Below are 23,273 nucleotides of genomic sequence, written 5' to 3' on the forward strand. Positions count from 1 at the left end.
ACATGTCAGATTTCCCAAATGCACATGAAAAAGTATTAAATAAGTTGCTTCCTGATCAGAGTTCTTACCATATGGGCAAGGCTGCTTCTTCTGTTCTGGGATTACAGGTCTTTTCCTCAGGAAGTTGTCTAAACTTGGCCCATGGCGCCCAAGTGGGTCATCTGGGGGCATGAACCTAACAAACCAATGAAAAACGCAATTAAGATAGAATTTGGATTTTTTTTCTTCACATTTATGTTGCATCTCATATGATAAAAGGTAATTACTGCTTTAAATACGCAGCAACTCTATTTCAGATGATCAACGCAATCTTTCTCATAAAAGGTTTTAGTGGGCCACTTTGGATTCTTGTATTTCTGCTGCTACATCGATTAGCTCCTTACACTTATAATGCACATGCACCATGTCTTCATTTTTTTGTGGGAGGGTTCCAGTGCCACATACAGGCCTGGCATATGTACTGCAACATTTTTCAGCGCTATGTTTAGGAACACTTTGATAGGAATTAAACAAAGCCTTGAGCCAAGCTTTGTTTAATTACATTTTTTGCGACTGATTTGGTACACATTTTTGTAGTGCTTGAGTGCTGCTTACGTTAGGGACACACTGCTGGGTTATACCTGTTCTTCAGTTGGGGGGGGGGGGGCTAGAGTCCCTTTATTCAACATGACAAGCAAAAACAAAGGTAAATTTAGTGTTCAGTCTAATGTACAGTAAAACTCAAACAGTCATCGTATAAACCAGATTTTTGCAGTCACCAAACAAAAAAGTCCCAAAGTTTCTGTATTTTCCATGTAATAAACACCGTATGCAACCGATTTTGTGTAACAGATTTTTCTCACATCGGATAAAATTCCCCGTCCCTTGCATGTACGACCGGAGTCATTTCTGTGATTTAAAGTCCAACTGTTTAGTTTTTTCAAAACGTGCTCAGACATGGACCTGCAACCTGATGTGCACCTGTTAAATCAGACCGCGCAAAAGGCTGTGATTTGACACTTTTCTGCTTTCACTCTTTCCACTCATAATTTAATAGTTTTTGCAGTGCGCATGCTGATTACATTTCGGGATCACATACACTTGGCAGAAAAGTCCACAAATTTACAACACGGAGTCAGTAAGAGGAAATTATACACCTTATTTTGAATTAGAGGTGATTATTGTAGAAAGAAAAGCTTGTTGAGGCTCATTAGTGCAGAATAAAGCATAATCCAGAGACGGAGAACTTTTAAAGTGTCACGCACGTCATTGCATGGCATGGAGTTACAGAAGCAAATATCAGGCTTTAAATAAATCATAAATTGTACAGTTGATAGTACTTGTACCTGGATGTGTTGCTATATTTAACTGGCAGTCTAAACAAATGCGGTCTTCTATTTGTGCCAATGATTTGACTGTGTGCAATTCTGCTGTGATCTGCTTATGATCTAAAAAGTAAATTGTCAGTTTAGCTGCCGTGACAGAATACATGTTAAGAGCAGCAGAGAACACGCCGAATTCAACTGAGACTCTTCATCTGTATGCAGTCCACTGGCACTGCTCCAAATCTTCATGAAGTTCAGTCTCTCCACCTCAGCTTACTTGTCGTTAACGAAGGAATACATGAGCAGACGCTCATCGATGAATTTCTTCCACTCTGGCTTCTCGTTTGCCAGGTCACGGTAGTTGTCATTGGAGACGATGATGCCGTCTGACTCATAGGCTAGCTTGACAATGAAGCGATCATCATAGCAGACCACCCGTCGACCTTGGACACGGCGTGATGGTGTGAAGACGAGGACTTTTTCTTTCTCAAGGCGACGCAAGATCTCCTGGTCTGGGGAGGGCGAGGCACGATGGATGTTTAAGATAACGCTATGGCGGAAAAACTCTATACAAACAAGTGTATCTAGAACTAACCTGTTATAGGGGCATCAGGGCGGGACTGTTCTTTCCGCCATGCAGGCACAAACACAGTGATGTCATGATGACCGCGCTCAAGGAACCAATCGACAGCTAGCTGAATGCCCTGGCAGGAAAACACTTCCTTGTTGCCATGGCTGTAGGGTAAATAAAAGTGTTAAAGGTGGTGACATTAAAATGGAGTGAGGTTATGATCTAATGTTATGCGTTTATTTTAAAAATTACCATAGACTGCTCACCTCATGGCTACATTGCTGCCGTCTACCACAACTGGTCGCAGATTGTCCTGGTCACACAGCACATCTGAAGGGCAGGGTGAGTCAGAGCGCTGGCCCTCCAGCACATCGGAACAACCACAGGAGGAAGATGAAGATGAAGATGTAGAGGCCAACGACCCAGACTGCTGCTCACTATCTGTCTTGCTTCCCAATTTGACCAGCTCTCCCAGTATGTCATTGATAAGGGTGTCTGGGCCAAGTTTGGACAGCACCTGTCGAACGGTTTCCTCAGAGTACCCTAACTTCAGGGCAAAGTCCAGCTTAGCCCGGTATTCTTTCACGCTGTCCTCAGATGCCGACTCTGACGGAGATGGACATGATGGCGCTTCAGTTGGGTGCTTGCATGGGTAGCTGGCTGGGTGGATATCTTGACCAAGCTCTGGTGGAAATTCAGATGGTAGCTCAGGAGGCCCGTCAGTCCCCAAATCCACGCAAGGGGTCCGACATAGCGGCTGGTGGCTGTTCTTGCCATGAGGTAATCCACTCTCTCCGCCAATCGGGTCTGGGCTAGTGGCGAGTGCAGCACCGAAACATGGTGCCAACTCGCATTCAGCACTGGACCTGACATTTTCCTCTGCTGTAACCGGTACAGAAGGCTCAAGTGTGCTGCTGTTGCTGGAGCACTCCCCCTGCTCCTCCATAGCAGGGGGTTTGTCAGCACCGCCAGCCTGCCAGTCAGCCCCTGCTATGTGGAGATACTCCAAATCCAACCCCAGGTCGAGGATGTGGCCTGCTGCTGCTTCCACATGGTCCTTCTGGCCCATGGATCTGTCCCAGGCATCTGAATGCTGCCTAATCACAAAGCTCTACTCACTGGTGCCTGAAGATACCAAGAGAGATAAAAGGACGAGAATTTAGTCCAATTTTAGCTTCAAAGAAAAATCTTAACATGTAAGTCGGCACATAATATAAACATTTTTTCTATAATGATTAGAATTCTAAATTGACATCATCGTGATGCCACATTCCGCCAGCATAACTGACACACAAGCACGTACACACCAATTCCATTGTCTCTACTACAACCCATGGCAAAACTTATGGAATCACCGGCCTCGGTGGATGTTCATTCAGTTGTTTAATTTTGTAGAAAAAAAAGCAGAGCACAGACATGACACAAAACTAAAGTCATTTCAAATGGCAACTTTCTGGCTTTAAGAAACACTAAAATCAGGAAAAAAAATTGTGGTAGTCAGTAACGGTTACTTTTTTAGACCAAGCAGAGGGAAAAAAAATATGGAATCACTCAATTCTGAGGAATAAATTATGGAATCATGAAAAACAAAAGAACTCTCCATCACATCACTAGTATTTTGTTGCACCACCTCTGGCTTTTATAACAGCTTGCAGTCTCTGAGGCATGGACTTAATGAGTGACAAACAGTACTCTTCATCAATCTGGCTCCAACTTTCTCTGATTGCTGTTGCCAGATCAGCTTTGCAGGTTGGAGCCTTGTCATGGACCATTTTCTTCAACTTCCACCAAAGATTTTCAATTGGATTAAGATCCGGACTATTTGCAGGCCATGACATTGACCCTATGTGTCTTTTTGCAAGGAATGTTTTCACAGTTTTTGCTCTATGGCAAGATGCATTATCATCTTGAAAAATGATTTCATCATCCCCAAACATCCTTTCAATTGATGGGATAAGAAAAGTGTCCAAAATATCAACGTAAACTTTATCGATGATGTAATGACAGCCATCTCCCCAGTGCCTTTACCTGACATGCAGCCCCATATCATCAATGACTGTGGAAATTTACATGTTCTCTTCAGGCAGTCATCTTTATAAATCTCATTGGAACGGCACCAAACAAAAGTCCCAGCATCATCACCTTGCCCAGTGCAGATGCGAGATTCATCACTGAATATGACTTTCATCCAGTCATCCACAGTCCACGATTGCTTTTCCTTAGCCCATTGTAACCTTGTTTTTTTCTGTTGAGGTGTTAATGATGGCTTTCGTTTAGCTTTTCTGGATGTAAATCCCATTTCCTTTAGGCGGTTTCTTACAGTTTGGTCACAGATGTTGACTCCAGTTTCCTCCCATTCGTTCCTCATTTGTTTTGTGCATTTTCGATTTTTGAGACATATTGCTTTAAGTTTTCCAGTATGTTTGCCTTTAACAACCTTCCCATGTTGTTTGTATTTGGTCCAGAGTTTAGACACAGCTGACTGAACAACCAACATCTTTTGCAACACTGCGTGATGATTTACCCTTTTTTTAAGAGTTTGATAATCCTCTCCTTTGTTTAAATTAATTAATTAATTAAAAAAATGACATTTACAAATACATTTATTTGTAAAAACACGTTATAGTTTTTTCAACTCAATTGAAACTCATTTTCATTTATATAGCGTCAAATCACAACAGAGTTGACTCAAGGCGCTTTACACAGGTAAGGTCTAATCTCACCAACCCCTCAGAGCAACAGTGATAAGGAAAAACTCCCTCAGAGGAAGAAACCTCAAGCAGACCAGACTCAAAGGGGTGACCCTCTGCTTGGGCCATGCTACAGACATAAATTATAGAATAATTCTCAAAATGAATATACAGGAAATGCTGTTGGTGCACAGGACAGGAGGGTCGCTAGCACAAATACAACTCCCATCTCTGGATGGAGCTGCACCTTAAATAGAGGGGAGGAGAAAAAAAAAAAGACAGGCATCAGAAAGACAAGAAACACTGTATAATTTGCCAGCATTAAACAACAAGAAAAACAGAAGAAATGCTAAGGTGATCACTGGCCACTAGCCCTGAGCTTCACTAAATGACCCAGAATTTAGGTAAAGTTGAGGCCGCGGCATGCTCCGTTTACTAATAAAATTAATTAAAAGAGTAAAAAGCGTAAAACAAAACTATACCAGTATGCTAGCCATACAAAAGGGAAAATAAGCGCGTCTCAAGTCTGGACTTGAAAGTCTCCACAGAATCTGACTGTTTTATTGACGCAGGTAGATCATTCCACAGAACAGGGGCATGATAAGAGAAAGCTCTGTGACCTGCAGACTTCTTATTCACCCTAGGGCCACAAAGTAGTACTACACCCTGAGAATGCAAAGCCTGGGCCGGTACGTAAGGTCTAATTAGGTCAGCTAAGTAGGGAGGTGCCAGTCCATGAACAATTTTATAGACTAGTAGCAGAACCTTAAAATCTGATCTCACTGGGTCAGGAAGCCAGTGAAGAGATGCCAAAATGGGTGTAATGTGGTAGAACTTTGTTACACGTAAAAAGTCTGGCTGCAGCATTAGTAACTTGTTTGTTGGCCATTACAAATAAATAAACCAACCAACCAGGCGATCACAAACCTCAAACGAACAACTAGTCAGAGCTTCCGTCTTTATGCACCCCGTCCGCTCCTGCTGCCTTTGATTTCACTCAGAAGCCTCGGCGGTGCTTAAATTCAAAACTGGTTTATCAGTAGCAGACACTGGCCGAGTCAGTACTAAAAGTTAGTGGTTAGCTGTAACGTCTGCTAATTTTTTATTATCTGTTCAGGGTTATAAAAGTTAACTTTTCAGGACTGCTTTTTTGCATTTACGCAATATCTCTAAAATCAGAAAGGTCTTGTCTCAGAGTGATGCTGAAAAACTAATTCATGCATTTATTTCCTCTAGGCTGGACTATTGTAATTCATTATTATCAGGTTGTCCTAAAAGTTCCCTAAAAAGCCTTCAGTTAATTCAAAATGCTGCAGCTAGAGTACTGACGGGGACTAGAAGGAGAGAGCATATCTCACCCATATTGGCCTCTCTTCATTGGCTTCCTGTTAATTCTAGAATAGAATTTAAAATTCTTCTTCTTACTTATAAGGTTTTGAATAATCAGGTCCCATCTTATCTTAGGGACCTCGTAGTACCATATCACCCCAATAGAGCGCTTCACTCTCAGACTGCAGGCTTACTTGTAGTTCCTAGGGTTTGTAAGAGTAGAATGGGAGGCAGAGCCTTCAGCTTTCAGGCTCCTCTCCTGTGGAACCAGCTCCCAATTCAGATCAGGGAGACAGACACCCTCTCTACTTTTAAGATTAGGCTTAAAACTTTCCTTTTTGCTAAAGCTTATAGTTAGGGCTGGATCAGGTGACCCTGAACCATCCCTTAGTTATGCTGCTATAGACGTAGACTGCTGGGGGGTTCCCATGATGCACTGTTTCTTTCTCTTTTTGCTCTGTATGCACCACTCTGCATTTAATCATTAGTGATCGATCTCTGCTCCCCTCCACAGCATGTCTTTTTCCTGGTTCTCTCCCTCAGCCCCAACCAGTCCCAGCAGAAGACTGCCCCTCCCTGAGCCTGGTTCTGCTGGAGGTTTCTTCCTGTTAAAAGGGAGTTTTTCCTTCCCACTGTAGCCAAGTGCTTGCTCACAGGGGGTCGTTTTGACCGTTGGGGTTTTACATAATTATTGTATGGCCTTGCCTTGCAATATAAAGCGCCTTGGGGCAACTGTTTGTTGTGATTTGGCGCTATATAAAAAAATTGATTGATTGATTGAGTTAGCAGTTATCAAAGCTCTTTTTGGTTAGCTGTGCCCACCACTGGGTTTCTAGCCTATTTGTCACATACCAGAGATCATGGCTCAGTTTGAATTCATCAAAATACCTCAAGAGGTCATGTTGCTTTATCCCAAAGATGAAGTGCCCTTGACATAGGTGTTTCAACAAGACAACAAGCCCAAACACACCAGCAAGTGAGCAGCATCATTGTTATGGCCCAATCCTGGGGCCTTAATCGCATAGAAAACTTGTGGGGTGACATCAAAAATGCTGTTTCTGAGGCAAAACCGAGAAATGGGAGTTTTTCCTTACCACTGTTGCTCTGGGGGTTGGTACGGTTAGCCCTTACCTGTGTGAAGCGCTTTGAGGCAACTCTGTTGTGATTTGGCGCTACATAAATGGAAATAAATTGAAATGGAAAGGAATTGTGGAATGTCGAATCATCCTGAGCTGGTGCCAGTAGTTGATGACTCCATGCAACACAGATGTGAAGCTGTTATCAGACACAGTGGTTATACAACTAAATATTAGTTGAGTCACAGGAAAGGTAAATCTTAAAGCATTTTTCAGTTTAAGTAGTAAATGTTTGAATTTGTCAAGAACAATGCAGACACTGCTGTTTTTTTTTTGGTTTTTTTTGAACATCCTAATATTCTTTTTTCTTCACCTTCTGTAAAGCCTTAACAATGGGGGAGGAGAGATATTCACCCAGGGTGTCATAGCTGGAACTACCCATCTGAAAAAATAAATTTGTCTCTACAGTCTTGAGAGATAATACTCTGTTAATAGTTACTTCACCACAACTCCCACATGAAGTCTGTCCCGTCTGAAAATAAAATTTTGTCTGCATGCATAGCAAGATTTTTAACATAAGTAGCAGCTGAATCCAACTGGACCACCCCCCAGACCACCATGGAACCAGAGCACGAACACTTGTCAAACAAATTGGACTTCAAGAACGAAAAGCACTCGAGTACGAGTACATACTCGGTTAGTTGAATATATAGGAAGACGCTTTGGAAAGTTGATCTGAAATCAGTGTATTGTGTGTGAGCTGACGTCCTTCCACAGTCTGAAAGCTTCAAAATGTGTAACACCTACAAACTACTATCTGAAAAAATGTATAGTGTAGAAGTAAGTCAGTGTTTTAGCTGTACCCTGCACACTGAATGATGTCAACAGTTTCTAAAAGTGTGCAGTTTGATTTCAACCTGATTGCAAGTTTTGCATCTCTGAAGCCAGGAAGTAACCCAAACCCACAGTATCTGGAGAGAAGCAGATGACTGAACAGGAAATGATGGTAAGATGGGGGGTGTGCGCGCACATTTTTACAAAAAAGGGCTGCCTAGCAACGTGGCAGAGCTACTGTTGCTAAGTTACAGCTGTTGAAAGCATTCTCCTTCACAAATGCCAAGACGGAGGCTGCAGCATTCAGCCGTGCTCTCCGTGCACATGAATAGTCTGGTGTGGAGGAAGGAGGGGCCCAAGTGTGCCTCACTGGCTGCAAATGAGCAATTAGCATAAACAGTTAACCATAAAACCTAAATCAAAAACTGTAACCTGACTCATATGTGCAACATTCTCTGTATAACTTGTAAACTCTGGTCATTTCACAATGACACATGTGACTCATATCCCTTTCTCTAAAATTGTATTGTAGCATTACTAGTCATTATTACTATTATTATTGTTGCTATTATTAATAATATATAAATAAAAATAAATTAAAAAACATAATTAGTAATATATTTGACTCTTACGACAACAAATGCTGAGCCATTAATTATTATACAGAAAACAAATGTACAAACATGCTGAAATGCCAGCAGCTTAATGTTAACTTTAACACTAAAAACGCCATAGACATGCTAACGCGTTAGCATCAGCATTAGCATAAAATACATCTATCAACTGTTTCAGAAGACCATAACAGGTCAGTTTAACATAAAAAAGGTAACTATTCCTCACAGACATATGCTCTTAAAGGTTTTAGTGGGGAAAAATAACGATAAAGCGAAATAAAACAAATGAAACCGAGGCAGCAGCTCGAAGCACTCCTTCATTGGTTCAAGATTCAAAGCAAAGCTCAGTTGATTATATGGAAGAAACGAAACATTTGCAGTAAAACAAAGTTATTTAGCAACTAATCGATGACTAAATTAGTTGACAACTATTTTAATCGATTTTAGTTAATTAACTCGATTAGTTGTTTCAGCTGTACTTATAAAACAAATCAATAATTACACCCTTTCTGCTTTTAGTACATAATACACTTAAAGACAACTATTGCCAATGAAAAGTCTTTTGCCACTTGTAACTCATTTAAAACTGATGCAATAATTAAAAAATACACCATCAGATCAATACCACATAATTCCAAATACCACCACTAGACCAACTGAATTCTAAATAACGTTGTGAAATGCCATCACCAGAATGCAGCGCTTTCAAATGCCACCACTTGGAACATAAATAATAAAAATAATAACCAATGACTATACCTCTATTGTATTTAGCAGTGCTTTAATTTTACCTCAAAATCTATCATCACTTTTGAATGGCTCATCTATTGAGTAAAAACTGAAGGAAATCAATTATAAGGCCTAAAAGAGGTTTCTGTAGGAAGTATTTTAGCCATAAGGTCAAGTGAGAGGGGGAAGTGTTGGCTTTTTAAAAAGACACTGGACTCACTGAGAGGTTTTATTAGTGCTATAACAGACTGATACAGAAGGTGGCAGCAATGCAACAATAAGGAGGCCAGCTGCCGTTATACGCCACAGAAGAAGAGGGGTACATTTGATTTACTGCACATGGACAACCTCGGCCTCGTCTTGATGTCGTGCTGACTATGCAGTAGTAGTCTTGGTGCTGTGATCCTCAGCAACTCGCTTTGTCGTTACTGTGCAACACTGAGGCCTATTTAACGTCTTCGAATGTGGTCCCAGTATTTGACAATAATGCATGCAGTGCACTGTGGGAGCCCAGAGTTCCTCTTTACAGACCAACGGCAACGTGGGGCATCTCTAGACCTCCACATGGAGCGGGTGCATCTTTCAAAACTCAGCGGGTCGGCTCCCGTGTAACAGTACCGACAGCTTTGATGGTGGCAGTAATGAATATGTAAAACATCTTTTTCTTTGGGAGGGGGTTATATTGTTTGAGGGCGAGATGGGTGGGGTGACAGGAGGAATGGGGGGTGGAAGAGGCGATGCCACTGCTGTATGCCTGACGCTGTGCAAAAATATCATGTCAAAGAGACACGGGTTGTGTGTGTGTGTGTGCGCGCCTGCACGCTCAGGATTCAACGGCAACAAGACAGCAGATGTCCGCCAAGCGGGACCTGCAACATGCATGCATGCATGCACGCACACACACACGCACAAAAACAGTGGAGACATACACAGTTGCACATGCACAACTTTCACAGTGCACATACAATTATTAAGGTCAACATTTTAAGCCACAACATTTCGGCACCAACTGTCTCACTGCCCTCATGTGACCTACATTTAAAAAATAAAAAGCCTAGAATGGACACTCAGATTGTAACACCCACATTTTACACATTTGACCAATTCATGCAAATTCATTTTTTTTATTCAGTGATGACTGAAAAGTTTGGAGCCTGACCCAGAGAAAGTAGCCATGCACACGCTTCAAGCGCGACACTGTGCAGTGGGCTCATGGCTGCACAGGGAAAACATGACAGACCAATAGAAAGGTGATATGACGTCAACCTTTTTACTCAGGCTGAGCATGAAACAACCACATCCTTCGAGCCAGAAGGTTCAAAATGAGATTTGATAACAGCAAACTTTACCAATTAAGATGGTGGGTAGAGGTGTAACGGATCACAGCCGATCTGTACGAGTGCCCCCACGGTTCAGCACACATAAACTGCATCTTAAGTGAAAAGTTTACATATGAGTGATTTCATGTCATGGTGGGTGTTTTTTTTTTTAAGTGATAACTGTTAATTTCAATGCAGTGCTGGTAAAAATTACACTGAGTGGACAGGCTGCTGCTACACGTGCACATTAAGTTGTGAATGCAGCCTGTATAAAAACAGCCTCATGATCTACAAGAGAGCATAGTGCACACTCAGTGCACATCTGGATACAAGTACAGAAAGAACTTCTCCCCAAATTTAAGGGAGGTCAGGACGAAGTGTCTGTGGTCGACACAGTTGTGGTGAGTCAAGAAATGTTGCTGTGCGTTCTGTAGGGCTGAAACAATTAGTGGAGTAACTCGAATAATTCTATTACAAAAAATGTTCGAGGTAAATTCTGTGCCTCGCTCTGTTTAACGTTGCAGTACATATGCCAGGCCTGTGTGTGGTGCTGTAACATCCCTAATGGCGGGTAGATGGTAAGACCCTGTTCTCACTTTCACAGCTATGTATCCTGGAAGGCCACAACTTGAAACCTTCCTCAAACACTGTAAATCTTTACACCAGGGGTCAACAAACCCTGCAAGTTTCCCTTGTGGGTCCGCTGCAGCTGGTCACATCTGGTGTTTCCTATCTCTTGACTGGCTGAGCACACAACTTAATGAGCAGTGGGTGGAGCTGGAAGATTTTAAAACATGCAGGATACACACCAGCAGCAGGGTTGGTGAGCCCTGCCTATCATGGTCCAGGATGGTGTCAAGTATTAATGGCCAAATGGGGCTTCATAATTCATTTGCTGTTTTTTCACTAGATGGAATTCTCTTTACAAAAAAAAAAGACGTGCAAAACACACTGCAGTGCGATACCTTTAACACTTTAACAAAGGCCGCCATCGAGTGGGCTCAGAAAAAACAACAAATGTTTCATGAAGCCTCATTTGGCCATCACTAGGTACAAGTTTTAGAGATATACCCAGGTGTATGACCTAAAATTAATATTGTAGTATTGTTCACTTTTTGGACAGTGACTGTATTATGTCACAGTATTACTGCTTTTGCACTCGATAATCCCTGTAATAATGATCTTATTTGAGCAAGAGTTTAACCTGGACTATTTTCATTTTCCAATGAGGGTGAAAAACGCCATGAACCAAAGACTTTTACAGTTTTATATTGCCAATATGATCAAAATTCACACTGTCTGGAAAGAATTTAGCATTTATCCCCCTGAAGGGGAGAAATTCAAGCAATCAGACAGCCAGAACCTACATTTGGTAGTGACGTCATATGGTGTGGGCTTCTGTCTGCACGAAGGATGCTGGGAAGCACACTGTGACAGCCAGTCGGAGTTGAGAAAAGTAGAATGACGTCAGCTGGCAGTTTTAGGTATGAGCTCTAAAACTTTGTGTGTAAATCTAATATGTTTCCTCATATGTTTTGTAAAAGTTAGCAAGAACTAAAATCTTGTAAATCTGAAAACACTATTTTTGTAACCAAATACCACCTTTGAAGTGATTTACAAGACATCTTACAAATGTTAGCATGCATGAAATTTGAAAGGCCGTACAGCTTTAAATGAGACAGCGATGCAAACATCCGCTGGTTCATACAACAAAATCACAGTTGAATATTTTGTTTTTCTGTTAAACCTACTGGTGAAATAAGTAATAAGTATTCCAACCTTTTGACCAAATACATTTTATAGATGCTCTCTCAAAATGCAGAAATGAAAATAAAAATACCTGAATGTCTAAAATTTAAGAATGTATTCTTAGAAATTGGTTAATTTCTTGAATAATCCAGGTGACAAAACAAATAGCAGCTATAGAAGAAAGCATGACGTTCAGAGGTAATTATTCTGATCATGGACTAAGTGCTTAAATCACGTATCCAGTGACCATTCTTTGGTTCCAGGATTTCCCCAACGTGACAGATTGACATTTTAACTCTTTTTAAGTGATAGTTTATACAGTATTTGTTGAAATTAGTTAATATTAACCAAAATATTAATTTAGAATCAATACAATACCATCAGCCATATTCTTAAGTTTCAATATTTCTAAACTTGAATTGGTTCAGCTGTTGCACCTGATCCACTTTGTTAAACGACTGTGACTCTTCTGCCTTATTTTAAATGAATTTGGTTACAATATGCAAGAATTCAGAACATGTCAGTTACCCAAAAAGTGAAGCTGCAGCACTGTACAGGGCCAAGCACGGTGCGTCACCTAACGTGTATGTAAAGCTGTATCTGCAACACTTACTGCAAAGGCCTTCAAAGGGACAACTCAACCCCCCTCCACCCCCCACCAAAACTTTAACCAACATCAGTGCTCCCACACAATGAGAACTGCTAAATGCAAGCAGATAATTAAAAAGTTCCAAACAGACAGACGGAGGCTTCATCACACTTACCGGACTTTTGCAAAAAGCCTCAGAGGGGTTGATTATTTAATTCTTGCATATTTTTGATCCTTGAAAATCAGGTTTCAGACACTGCAGGTGAAACTGTGGCCGCTGAAACGCTAAAGTTCATTCTGAAGTGAAATCCAAAGCTGAAGGTATGAGCTCAGCATGTCCGACTTCATCCACAGGTCCTGGACATCCCTCACAGATGACGTTGGACAATGAGCAGCAGAACAGATGGACCAACAACGTCCGCCTTTCCCTCGTATGAGTGGCTGCTTCTCCACCAATAGGAATGAAGCGGTCCTACAATGAGGCATGCAGATTGGGGGCGGGGGCTTATTGGCTAATGCGTGCACCACCCAGTTTCCCCCAAGGCACGCGTAGGCACTGTGCACACTCCTGTGGACACACGCACGGTCGCTCTGTTTGAATGGGCTTCCCCTGTGTGGCCGACGAATCAATGTGAAGGGGGCGGATGAACAATGGCGCTGAACAATGGGAGGAGGCTGGAGAGGGCAGCTGCAGTGTGAGGCCTGCTGCCATTACGGCCTGGGGCGGGGGGGGGACACCTGGCTGCACAGCGCCACAGTCACTCTGCTGTCTTTGTACTGGGTGGCGGGTTTCCAACATAAAGAGTATGACTGCACTGATGATAAAAAAAAAAAAAAAAAAGTTAAGTGCGGTTGGGGGTGGGGGGGGTGATGCACATCAAAAAGTTTTATGTCCCTCTAAGTAAGAGGAGAGAACCTGCTCCATTGTTGTGGCACACTTACGGCAGATGATGTGGAACACACGTGGTTTCCATCTTTAATGTGGTTGGACGGAGCGCGCCGTTACTCTAGCAATCTGCCCCCCACTACCCCCCATCATGGCTTCACTTTTGGATGTTAAAATCACACAGCCACTAAACATTTGACTTTTATCTTAGACGACTCATTTGACTGTCAAAGTGTACAGACGGAAAAGACATTTGTATTTGAAAATTGGTAAACGTGTGTATAGATGTTATTTGTATCTAGTTCATAGAAATAAAAACAAGAACAATAAGAGATTTGTGACATACGTCAATCCGGTGTCGCCGACTGAACAGTCCTAAAAATCGGTCCGTCCTGCCTTCCCTCCACGTGTCATTTCTGTGCATCGGCCGCGGTTCACCGATTATCACCTCGTTTCTACGTCAAACTTCACTCCAGTCATCTGTCTCAGCGACAGATATCTGAAGCTGTCGTACAACAATCATTTCCACATAAATTCAGCATTATTTCATAATAAAAGACAGAGGAATTGATCAGAGCGCAGCAGCCAGACGAGCTGCTAGCTGCTGGGTTCACTGCACCTCCATCATTTCAAAGCGTCAGTAGCGACTCACCAATTATCGCCTCATTTCTGCTTAAAACTGACTTTATAATGATTTAAGAGGTTTTACTTTTTCATCTAATGGTTAATAATCACATTATTCCCTTTGACTGCTTTGGGTGTAGAGAGTCCGTCTTACACGAGCTGCTGTGGTCCCAAATGACACGTGTGCAGTGAAGGCAGGGCAGACTGATTTTTAGGGGGGACCGTTCAGTCTGCAATACTGGATCTGGATCACCTCCTAAATTCAATGGAGTCTTCTATGCCCTAATATCTATCTGTGGTGCAAATTTGGTGAGAATCTGTGAAGTAGTTTTGAAGTAATCCTGCTAACAGACATACAAATAAATGCCAATAATTTTATTACGTCCGCCAAGGACATAATAAAAATCATACGCTGTTAAAATCATACTCCTAGGTCATTTAGAAGCAAAGTTAATGGAAAAGTTAGTTTTATAGTCACCCTTTTTGTAAAATCCAAAACGGCCACCGGATAGGTTAAGCTTCTCCAGCTTGGTACCACTTCATTCCTCTGCCCCCCAAAAACATAAGTTTAGCTGTTTAAATCAAAGCTCTGGTTTGCTTAGAAGTCGAGATATTGACCAAGTCTTTATTTATTTTTTTTAATCAACGGTCACCGTAGAGATATCCGGACAAACAGAAAACGCTGGTTTTCAAATGCTTCCACAATGAACTTTCTAAACATGTACAGTTTTCATAAAACAGTATTGTAGTAGAATAAAACATAACAGTAGTTTTCCCAAAACAAGCCAACAAAATGACACTGTGAACCTGACTTTTAAAAACTCACGTCATATGGAGGGCTGGCCCCTCTGGGACGCACTGCGACCGCCCTCGCCACTTTGCTCCTCCTCTTCCTGCATGGGGAGAGGGGGAGGCACCTGTCATGCACGCATACACCTGCTGGGTGTGGCTGGGAGTGGCCTCCCAGTGTCTCCACGCTGCCTGTGTCCACCTCCGTGTGTCACCAGCCCGCATCGGACACTGTCTGGCGAGTGCCAATCTGCAGTGGTGTACGTGGTGAATAGGTTGCACACCCCCTTGAAGCTTAACTGGAAAAAGTAGGCATTTAAAAAAAAGAACCCGCTCTCACTATTGGCGCTGTTAAAAGTCCCCAATAACTCGTTTCACACCAGATTCAGCAGTGAAAAAGTCAACATGTCATTAAACAATCAGACATATAAAAACTCCATGATTCTTAATGTGGACTGAGCGCTGGTTTGTTGTACAGTAGATCTGCCACTGTGCAGCATATGAAGGAAAGCTACAAACTGGCGCCCTACGGGCCACATAAGGCCCAGTCATGCTTCACCCGGGTGTCTGGATTTAAGCTGTAATGAGTTGTAAAGTGGGTGCACATGCACCCCGAGATATCTGTCAGTGATGACTGCAATATGCAATTTAAATTTTGCTTAAAACTATATAATATTGTTTGCACCCATGCAGTTAGTGGATATTATTTTCATCTCTGAGCACCACCAGGCCTAAAAATGCACATTTGGGATGCAGTGCGTGAAATAATGTGAGAATGGCAATGAGACTTTTGGACAAATTAGCGTTAAATTTAAAACAAACCTGATATGTGTCCTTGTGCAGCCCTGGATCAGACCTTCAAGTCATCAATGTTTTTCTGTGTCATTTTACCTTCATGTGTCGGGAAGAAAACCAGCGCCTGCTAATATGTTCTGAGTCAGATTGCTTCATCAGATAAGAGCAGACGGGAAGAGACACAACAGCTGAGTGGCTGCAAACACAGTGAGGGCTTTCAGTTGACACAAACCATCTGTCAGAGGAAGCAGGTGTGCGCTCGCAACAACTGCAACGGCAACAGGACAACAGGCTGCTATCCTCTCATACCCTGAAAGTCCTGAGACTCATCATCTTAATACCAGAAGCTTCACGCGTGTGACCTCTGACGTGTCTCCTGACCCCTGCACTGAAATCTCTGACAAAGCCGTCACTGTGGAATACGTCAGCGTGTGAAGACCAACGCAAGTCTGATCGATACTTGCACACAAACAAAAACTGAATGAAGCCAACGTGGAAAGTCAGAGGTCAGAAGACGAAACCACAGATGGACCCTTTATGGAAATAAATCATTTTTACACCTCATTTCAGAAGACAATAAAAATGACAATTGTGCATTACAATATTAAAAGAATCTCTTTTTTTTCTTTTTTTTTTTACTGTAGCAGATGCACAATGTTTAGTAGTTATAAATATCATCTCGGGGGGAGCTGCAGTACTACGAAGGGAGATATATATATATATATATATATAGAAATATAAATACACAGACGTCTCTTCAACATTGTGCTGAGGTCTGGCACAGTGCCTAAGGAGTGGCAAACTGGGGTGGTGGTCCCCATATTAAAAAAAGAGGACCAAAGAGTGTGTGCCAGTTACAGTGGCATCACACTACTCAGCCTCCCTGGTAAAGTCAACTCCAGGGTGCTGGAAAGGAGGATTTAGCTGATAGTCAAACCTCTGATTTAAGAGGAACAATGCGGGTTCTGTCCTCGCCGTGGAACCACTGACCAGCTCTTCACTCTCACAAGCATCCTGGAGGGTGCCTGGGAGTATGCCCATCTAGTCTACATGTGTTTTCTGGACTTGGAAAAGGCGTATGATAGGGTACCACAGGAGATACTGTGGGAGGTGCTGTGGGAGTATGGAGTGAGGGGGGTCCCTTCTCAGGGCCGTCCAATCTTTGTACTCACAAAGCAAGAGCTGTGTTCGGGTGCTCGGCAGTAAGTCTGACTCGTTTCCGGTGGAGGTTGGCCTGCGCCAGGGCTGCGCCTTGTCACCAATTATGTTTGCGATGGACAGGATATGGAGGTGTAGGTGGGGTGGTCTTATCACTGCTTTTTGCAGATGATGTGTTCCCGTTTGCTTCATCAGCCTGTGACCTCCAACACTCACTGGATCGGTTCGCAGCTGAGTGTGAAGCAGCTGGGATGAGGATCAGCACCGACGGATTGCCTACTCCGGATAAGGAATGAGGTCTTGCCCCAAGTGAAGGAGTTCAAGTACCTCGGTGTCTTGTTCACGAGTGAGAAGACAGTGGGGCGTGTGATTGGCCGGAGAATCGGCACAGAATCTGCCGTACTGTTGTGATGTACACTGTTGTAAATCAAAGGTTTTCAAAGCAGGGACCCAGATCCTTCAGCTGTCAGGGCAGGAGAGTGAGGCCTGTTCACTACTATTGCACAGTGCCTCCTGCTGGCCTCCGTCACATTAAACATTTTATTTATCCATTGCAAAGAGCATCAACACATTTGTATCATACAACAAATGACAAAATATTTCAATTCATTAATGTCTTAACTTTCTATAAACTAATTTTAGACATACCATTCATGAAATCTTGACAGCATATTCTGGCACTGTGGATCCATCTCCGTTGAGAATTTAAAGTGCATTCACCCAAAAACAGTGGCTACAATTTAAGAAAATCACGTCAAATTAAACCATGCACTGCAGAAACAATCCAATCCGGCTCAACTGTTGTCAGACCAGCCGGTGTTGACGTAAGCGCTCAGCTGTGTGACCGACAGAATTACTTTTCAGCATATGATTCAAGAGTCATTTCATTTGTAAAAACTAATACAAGTCCTTTTTAAGATTTCAGTAAAATATGTTGGCAGCAAGTTTAAACATTCTCAGGTGTAACAATGACGATTTAAATATTTAGGTCAACAGAGGAATTTATTTCAGGTTTTATATATATATATATATATTATATATAAATAAACAGCCATCAGGAAAAGGGCAGAGACCACTGCAAAGAGATCATTCATCCAAAATCTGTTCATTTTTCTCAGCTCAAATTGACAAGCTGACATTTAAAAGCCAATGAATGTCAAGCGCGGTGAGACAATGACGTCACAAAAAGTTCTTAAAGTTCTTTAGCAGTAATGGTACTTGTAATAAGTGTAGCTTACTCGTAGCTTTGGAGGCCAGGCTGGGCGAATTGGAGACTCGGCTCCGCACCTTGGAAAATCCTACAGCTAGCCAGGCCCCTGTAGTCGGTGCGGACCAAGGTAGCTTAGCTGCCGTTAGTTCCCTCCCGGCAGATCCCGAGCAGCCGGGAAAGCAGACCGACTGGGTGACTGTGAGGAGGAAGTGTAGTCCTAAACAGAAGCCCCGTGTACACCGCCAACCCGTTCACATCTCTAACCGTTTTTCCCCACTCGGCGACACACCCGCTGAGGATCAAACTCTGGTTATTGGCGACTCTGTTTTGAGAAATGTGAAGTTAGCGACACCAGCAACCATAGTCAATTGTCTTCTGGGGGCCAGAGCAGGCGACATTGAAGGAAATTTGAAACTGCTGGCTAAGGCTAAGCGTAAATTTGGTAAGATTGTAATTCACGTCAGCAGTAATGACACCCGGTTACGCCAATCGGAGGTCACTAAAATTAATATTGAATCGGTGTGTAACTTTGCAAAAACAATGTCGGACTCTGTAATTTTCTCTGGGCCCCTCCCCAATCGGACCGGGAGTGACATGTTTAGCCGCATGTTCTCTTTGAATTGCTGGCTGTCTGAGTGGTGTCCAAAAAATGAGGTGGGCTTCATAGATAATTGGCAAAGCTTCTGGGGAAAACCTGGTCTTGTTAGGAAAGACGGCATCCATCCCACTTTGGATGGAGCAGCTCTCATTTCTAGAAATCTAAATCTTCTTAAATCCTCCAAACCGTGACTATCCAGGGTTGGGACCAGGAAGCAGAGTTGTAGTCTTATACACCTCACTGCAGCTTCTCTCCCCCTGCCATCCCCTCATTAACCCATCCCCGTAGAGACGGTGCCTGCTCCCAGACCACCAACAACCAGTAAAAATCTATTTAAGCATAAAAATTCAAAAAGAAAAAATAATATAGCACCTTCAACTGCACCACAGACTAAAACAGTTAAATGTGGTCTATTAAACATTAGATCTCTCTCTTCTAAGTCCCTGTTCGTAAATGATATAATAATGGATCAACATATTGATTTATTCTGCCTTACAGAAACCTGGTTACAGCAGGATGAATATGTTAGTTTAAATGAGTCAACAACCCCGAGTCACACTAACTGCCAGAATGCTCGTAGCACGGGCCGAGGCGGGGGATTAGCAGCAATCTTCCACTCCAGCTTATTAATTAATCAAAAACCCAGACAGAGCTTTAATTCATTTGAAAGCTTGTCTCTTAGTCTTGTCCATCCAAATTGGAAGTCCCAAAAAACAGTTTTATTTGTTGTTATCTATCGTCCTCCTGGTCGTTACTGTGAGTTTTTCTGTGAATTTTCGGACCTTTTGTCTGACTTAGTGCTTAGCTCAGATAAGATAATTATAGTGGGCAATTTTAACATCCACACAGATGCTGAGAATGACAGCCTCAACACTGCATTTAATCTATTGTTAGACTCGATTGGCTTTGCTCAAAATGTAAATGAGTCCACCCACCACTTTAATCATACCTTAGATCTTGTTCTGACTTATGGTATGGAAATTGAAGACTTAACAGTATTCCCTGAAAACCCCCTTCTGTCTGATCATTTCTTAATAACATTTACATTTATTCTGATGGACTACCCAGTAGTGGGGAATAAGTTTCATTACAGTAGAAGTCTTTCAGAAAGCGCTGTAACTAGGTTTAAGGATATGATTCCTTCTTTATGTTCTCCAATGCCATATACCAACACAGGGCAGAGTAGCTACCTAAACTCTGTGAGTGAGATAGATTATCTCGTCAATAGTTTTATATCCTCATTGAGGACAACTTTGGATGCTGTAGCTCATCTGAAAAAGAGAGCCTTAAATCAGAAGTGCCTGACTCCGTGGTATAACTCACAAACTCGCAGCTTAAAGCAGATAACCCGTAGGTTGGAGGAAATGGCATCTCACTAATTTAGAAGATCTTCACTTAGCCTGGAAAAAGAGTCTGTTGCTCTATAAAAAAAAGCCCTCCGTAAAGCTAGGACATCTTACTAATCACTAATTGAAGAAAATAAGAACAACCCCAGGCTTCTTTTCAGCACTGTAGCCAGGCTGACAAAGAGTCAGAGCTCTATTGAGCTGAGTATTCCTTTAACTAGTAATGACTTCATGACTTTCTTTGCTAATAAAATTTTAACTATTAGAGAAAAAATTACTCATAACCATCCCAAAGACATATCGTTCTCTTTGGCTGCTTTCAGTGATGCCGGTATTTGGTTAGACTCTTTCTCTCCGATTGTTCTGAGTTATTTTCATTAGTTACTTCCTCCAAACCATCAACATGTCTATTAGACCCCATTCCTACCAGGCTGCTCAAGGAAGCCCTACCATTAATGAATGCTTCGATCTTAAATATGATCAATCTGTCTTTATTAGTTGGCTATGTGCCACAGGCTTTTAAGGTGGCAGTAATTAAACCATTACTTAAAAAGCCATCACTTGACCCAGCTATCTTAGCTAATTATAGGCCAATCTCCAACCTTCCTTTTCTCTCAAAAAATCTTGAAAGGGTAGTTGTAAAACAGCTAACTGATCATCTGCAGAGGAATGGTCTATTTGAAGAGTTTCAGTCAGGTTTTAGAATTCATCATAGTACAGAAACAGCATTAGTGAAGGTTACAAATGATCTTCTTATGGCCTCAGACAGTGGACTCATCTCTGTGTTTGTTCTGTTAGACCTCAGTGCTGCTTTTGATACTGTTGACCATAAAATTTTATTACAGAGATTAGAGCATGCCATAGGTATTAAAGGCACTGCGCTGCGGTGGTTTGAATCATATTTATCTAATAGATTACAATTTGTTCATGTAAATGGGGAATCTTCTTCACAGACTAAGGTTAATTATGGAGTTCCACAAGGTTCTGTGCTAGGACCAATTTTATTCACTTTATACATGTTTCCCTTAGGCAGTATTATTAGACGGCATTGCTTAAATTTTCATTGTTACGCAGATGATACCCAGCTTTATCTATCCATGAAGCCAGAGGACACACACCAATTAGCTAAACTGCAGGATTGTCTTACAGACATAAAGACATGGATGACCTCTAATTTCCTGCTTTTAAACTCAGATAAAACTGAAGTTATTGTACTTGGCCCCACAAATCTTAGAAACATGGTGTCTAACCAGATCCTTACTCTGGATGGCATTACCCTGACCTCTAGTAATGCTGTGAGAAATCTTGGAGTCATTTTTGATCAGAATACGTCATAAACGCAATCCATAAAGGGCAAACTCAGCGCTACTGCCTGAAAAGTCTCTTAGGCCAGGTACAGCTGACAACCACTGCAGCAGACGCCATATTTAGGTCATACACGTACCTATTTTATGCTTTTTTTTTTAATCCGCTATGACAAATTTACTCTTACGACGCATAGTTTGGGAAACCTGGATCTACTGCAATATCAACTAAGTGCCAATTTGTATTGATGGTTTTAGACTATCCCAAAATCCTTTGCGCACTGGGGAGGGAGGCTTGATAATGGCTCAGCTTAATGCTAACTTTAACACTGAAGATGCCACAGTCATGCTAACACGTTAGCATCGGTCCCGTTTTTAAGTTATAAAATACATCTATCAACTGTTTCAGAAGACCATAACAGGTCGGTTTAACATAAAAAAAATGTAAATATTACTCACAGACAAATGCTCTTTAGGTGCTCTTTAAGATAAAGCAAAATAAAACAAAGAACCAATGAAGCCGCAAATCAAGATCGAAGCACTGCTTCATTGGTTCAAGGTTCAAAGCAAAGCTGCGCTGCAGAGACGATTGATTATACAGACCCGCTGCAGGGTCTGTAATCAGTGTAGAGAAATGATCATTTTCCTGACAAACACCCCCAAAAACAACAGCCACTCTGAAGGACCGATGAGGGAATCGTTAAGCAAAAAGGCTATTGATGTCGATGAATCGAATCATTTCTTAAGGATACACGAAAAGAACCAGTAACACGCAACCCTAATAGCAACACGCTTTAAAATTTTTTTTTTTTTATAAAACTCACATTAAAGACTCACGATTATCTTAAACACCTAAATACATATTTTAGTTGAACTCACTTCCATAACGACGCAATGATGCAAACAAGTTGCTTGTCCACTCCAATGACAACGAAATCTCGGCCTCCCCAGCGAGAACGTGATTACGCGCGAGATTTGACACAAAGGCGTCAATAAGGAGAATAATCACAAGGTACACCGTGGAACGTGTGAGCGAGCAGTTGTGGGCCTCAATCAGTACTCGGACCAGCAGTTTGAAACCTATAAATACAGAAATAAAATTTAAAAAAAGCACAAACGCAGATATTTATTCCCTGAAGAACTACTTAAGGTTTGTCTTGTTGCTGGACATAATTAAACTTTGTTCTACGCAGACGACGCGCAATCTGCACAAACTCTATTATGGATGTTGGGGAGCGCGCAGGGGGCGTGCACGGCCAAACCAGCACCGTCACGACCTCCTCGGAACCGGAGCAGAACAAACGAGAGGCTTTTTTTTTTTTTCTTCCGGAGTAGATTCGCTGGGACGAAGCCGGACGTTGGTACTCACCGTGTCGCCACCGCCGGTGAAGCCGCAGGACGAGATGTGCAAACCGGGTAACGTTCCCATCGCGTACACGCGACGCCAAACATCCAGCCGGACTGCAGCGTGCGTGACCCAGCGAGCAGCGTCGAGCACGCCAAAGCGAGAGCAGACTCCTGTTCCGTCAGCGTTTCAAAATAAAGCTACCGATTTAAAGATCTAACATTTTAAAAATTTATATCGTCCCAACACAAAATCTAATAATGTCCTATATGGATAAACCATTAAAAGTGCAGTAATAAATAAAACTAAACTTTAGACACCAAGCTTAGTTTTTTCTTACCGTGATGCAATACTTGCAATTCCTTTAGTTTTTTTTTTTAAGACACCAGCTCCAACATTAAGAATAAACTGATA

At 42.1% G+C, this 23,273-nt stretch overlaps 1 protein-coding gene across 1 annotated transcript in view; it reads right to left on the minus strand.

Moving 5' to 3' along the window:
- Nucleotides 1-23,016, minus strand: part of LOC117516881 (probable ribonuclease ZC3H12C) — a 29,665-nt gene extending 6,649 nt beyond the window's left edge. The window contains exons 1-5 of the mRNA XM_034177768.1: nt 22,884-23,016; nt 2,142-3,000; nt 1,900-2,039; nt 1,582-1,816; nt 69-175 (exon numbers count right to left, since the gene is read on the minus strand). Of these exons, the coding sequence (XP_034033659.1) occupies nt 69-175; nt 1,582-1,816; nt 1,900-2,039; nt 2,142-2,944 (1,285 nt within the window). The 5' untranslated portion in view covers nt 2,945-3,000; nt 22,884-23,016. The remainder of the gene's footprint in view (nt 1-68; nt 176-1,581; nt 1,817-1,899; nt 2,040-2,141; nt 3,001-22,883) is intronic.
- Nucleotides 23,017-23,273: the final 257 nt, after the last annotated feature.

The sequence above is a fragment of the Thalassophryne amazonica genome, chromosome 1, assembly GCF_902500255.1.
Source record: "Thalassophryne amazonica chromosome 1, fThaAma1.1, whole genome shotgun sequence".
Classification (NCBI taxonomy): Eukaryota; Metazoa; Chordata; class Actinopteri; order Batrachoidiformes; family Batrachoididae; genus Thalassophryne; species Thalassophryne amazonica.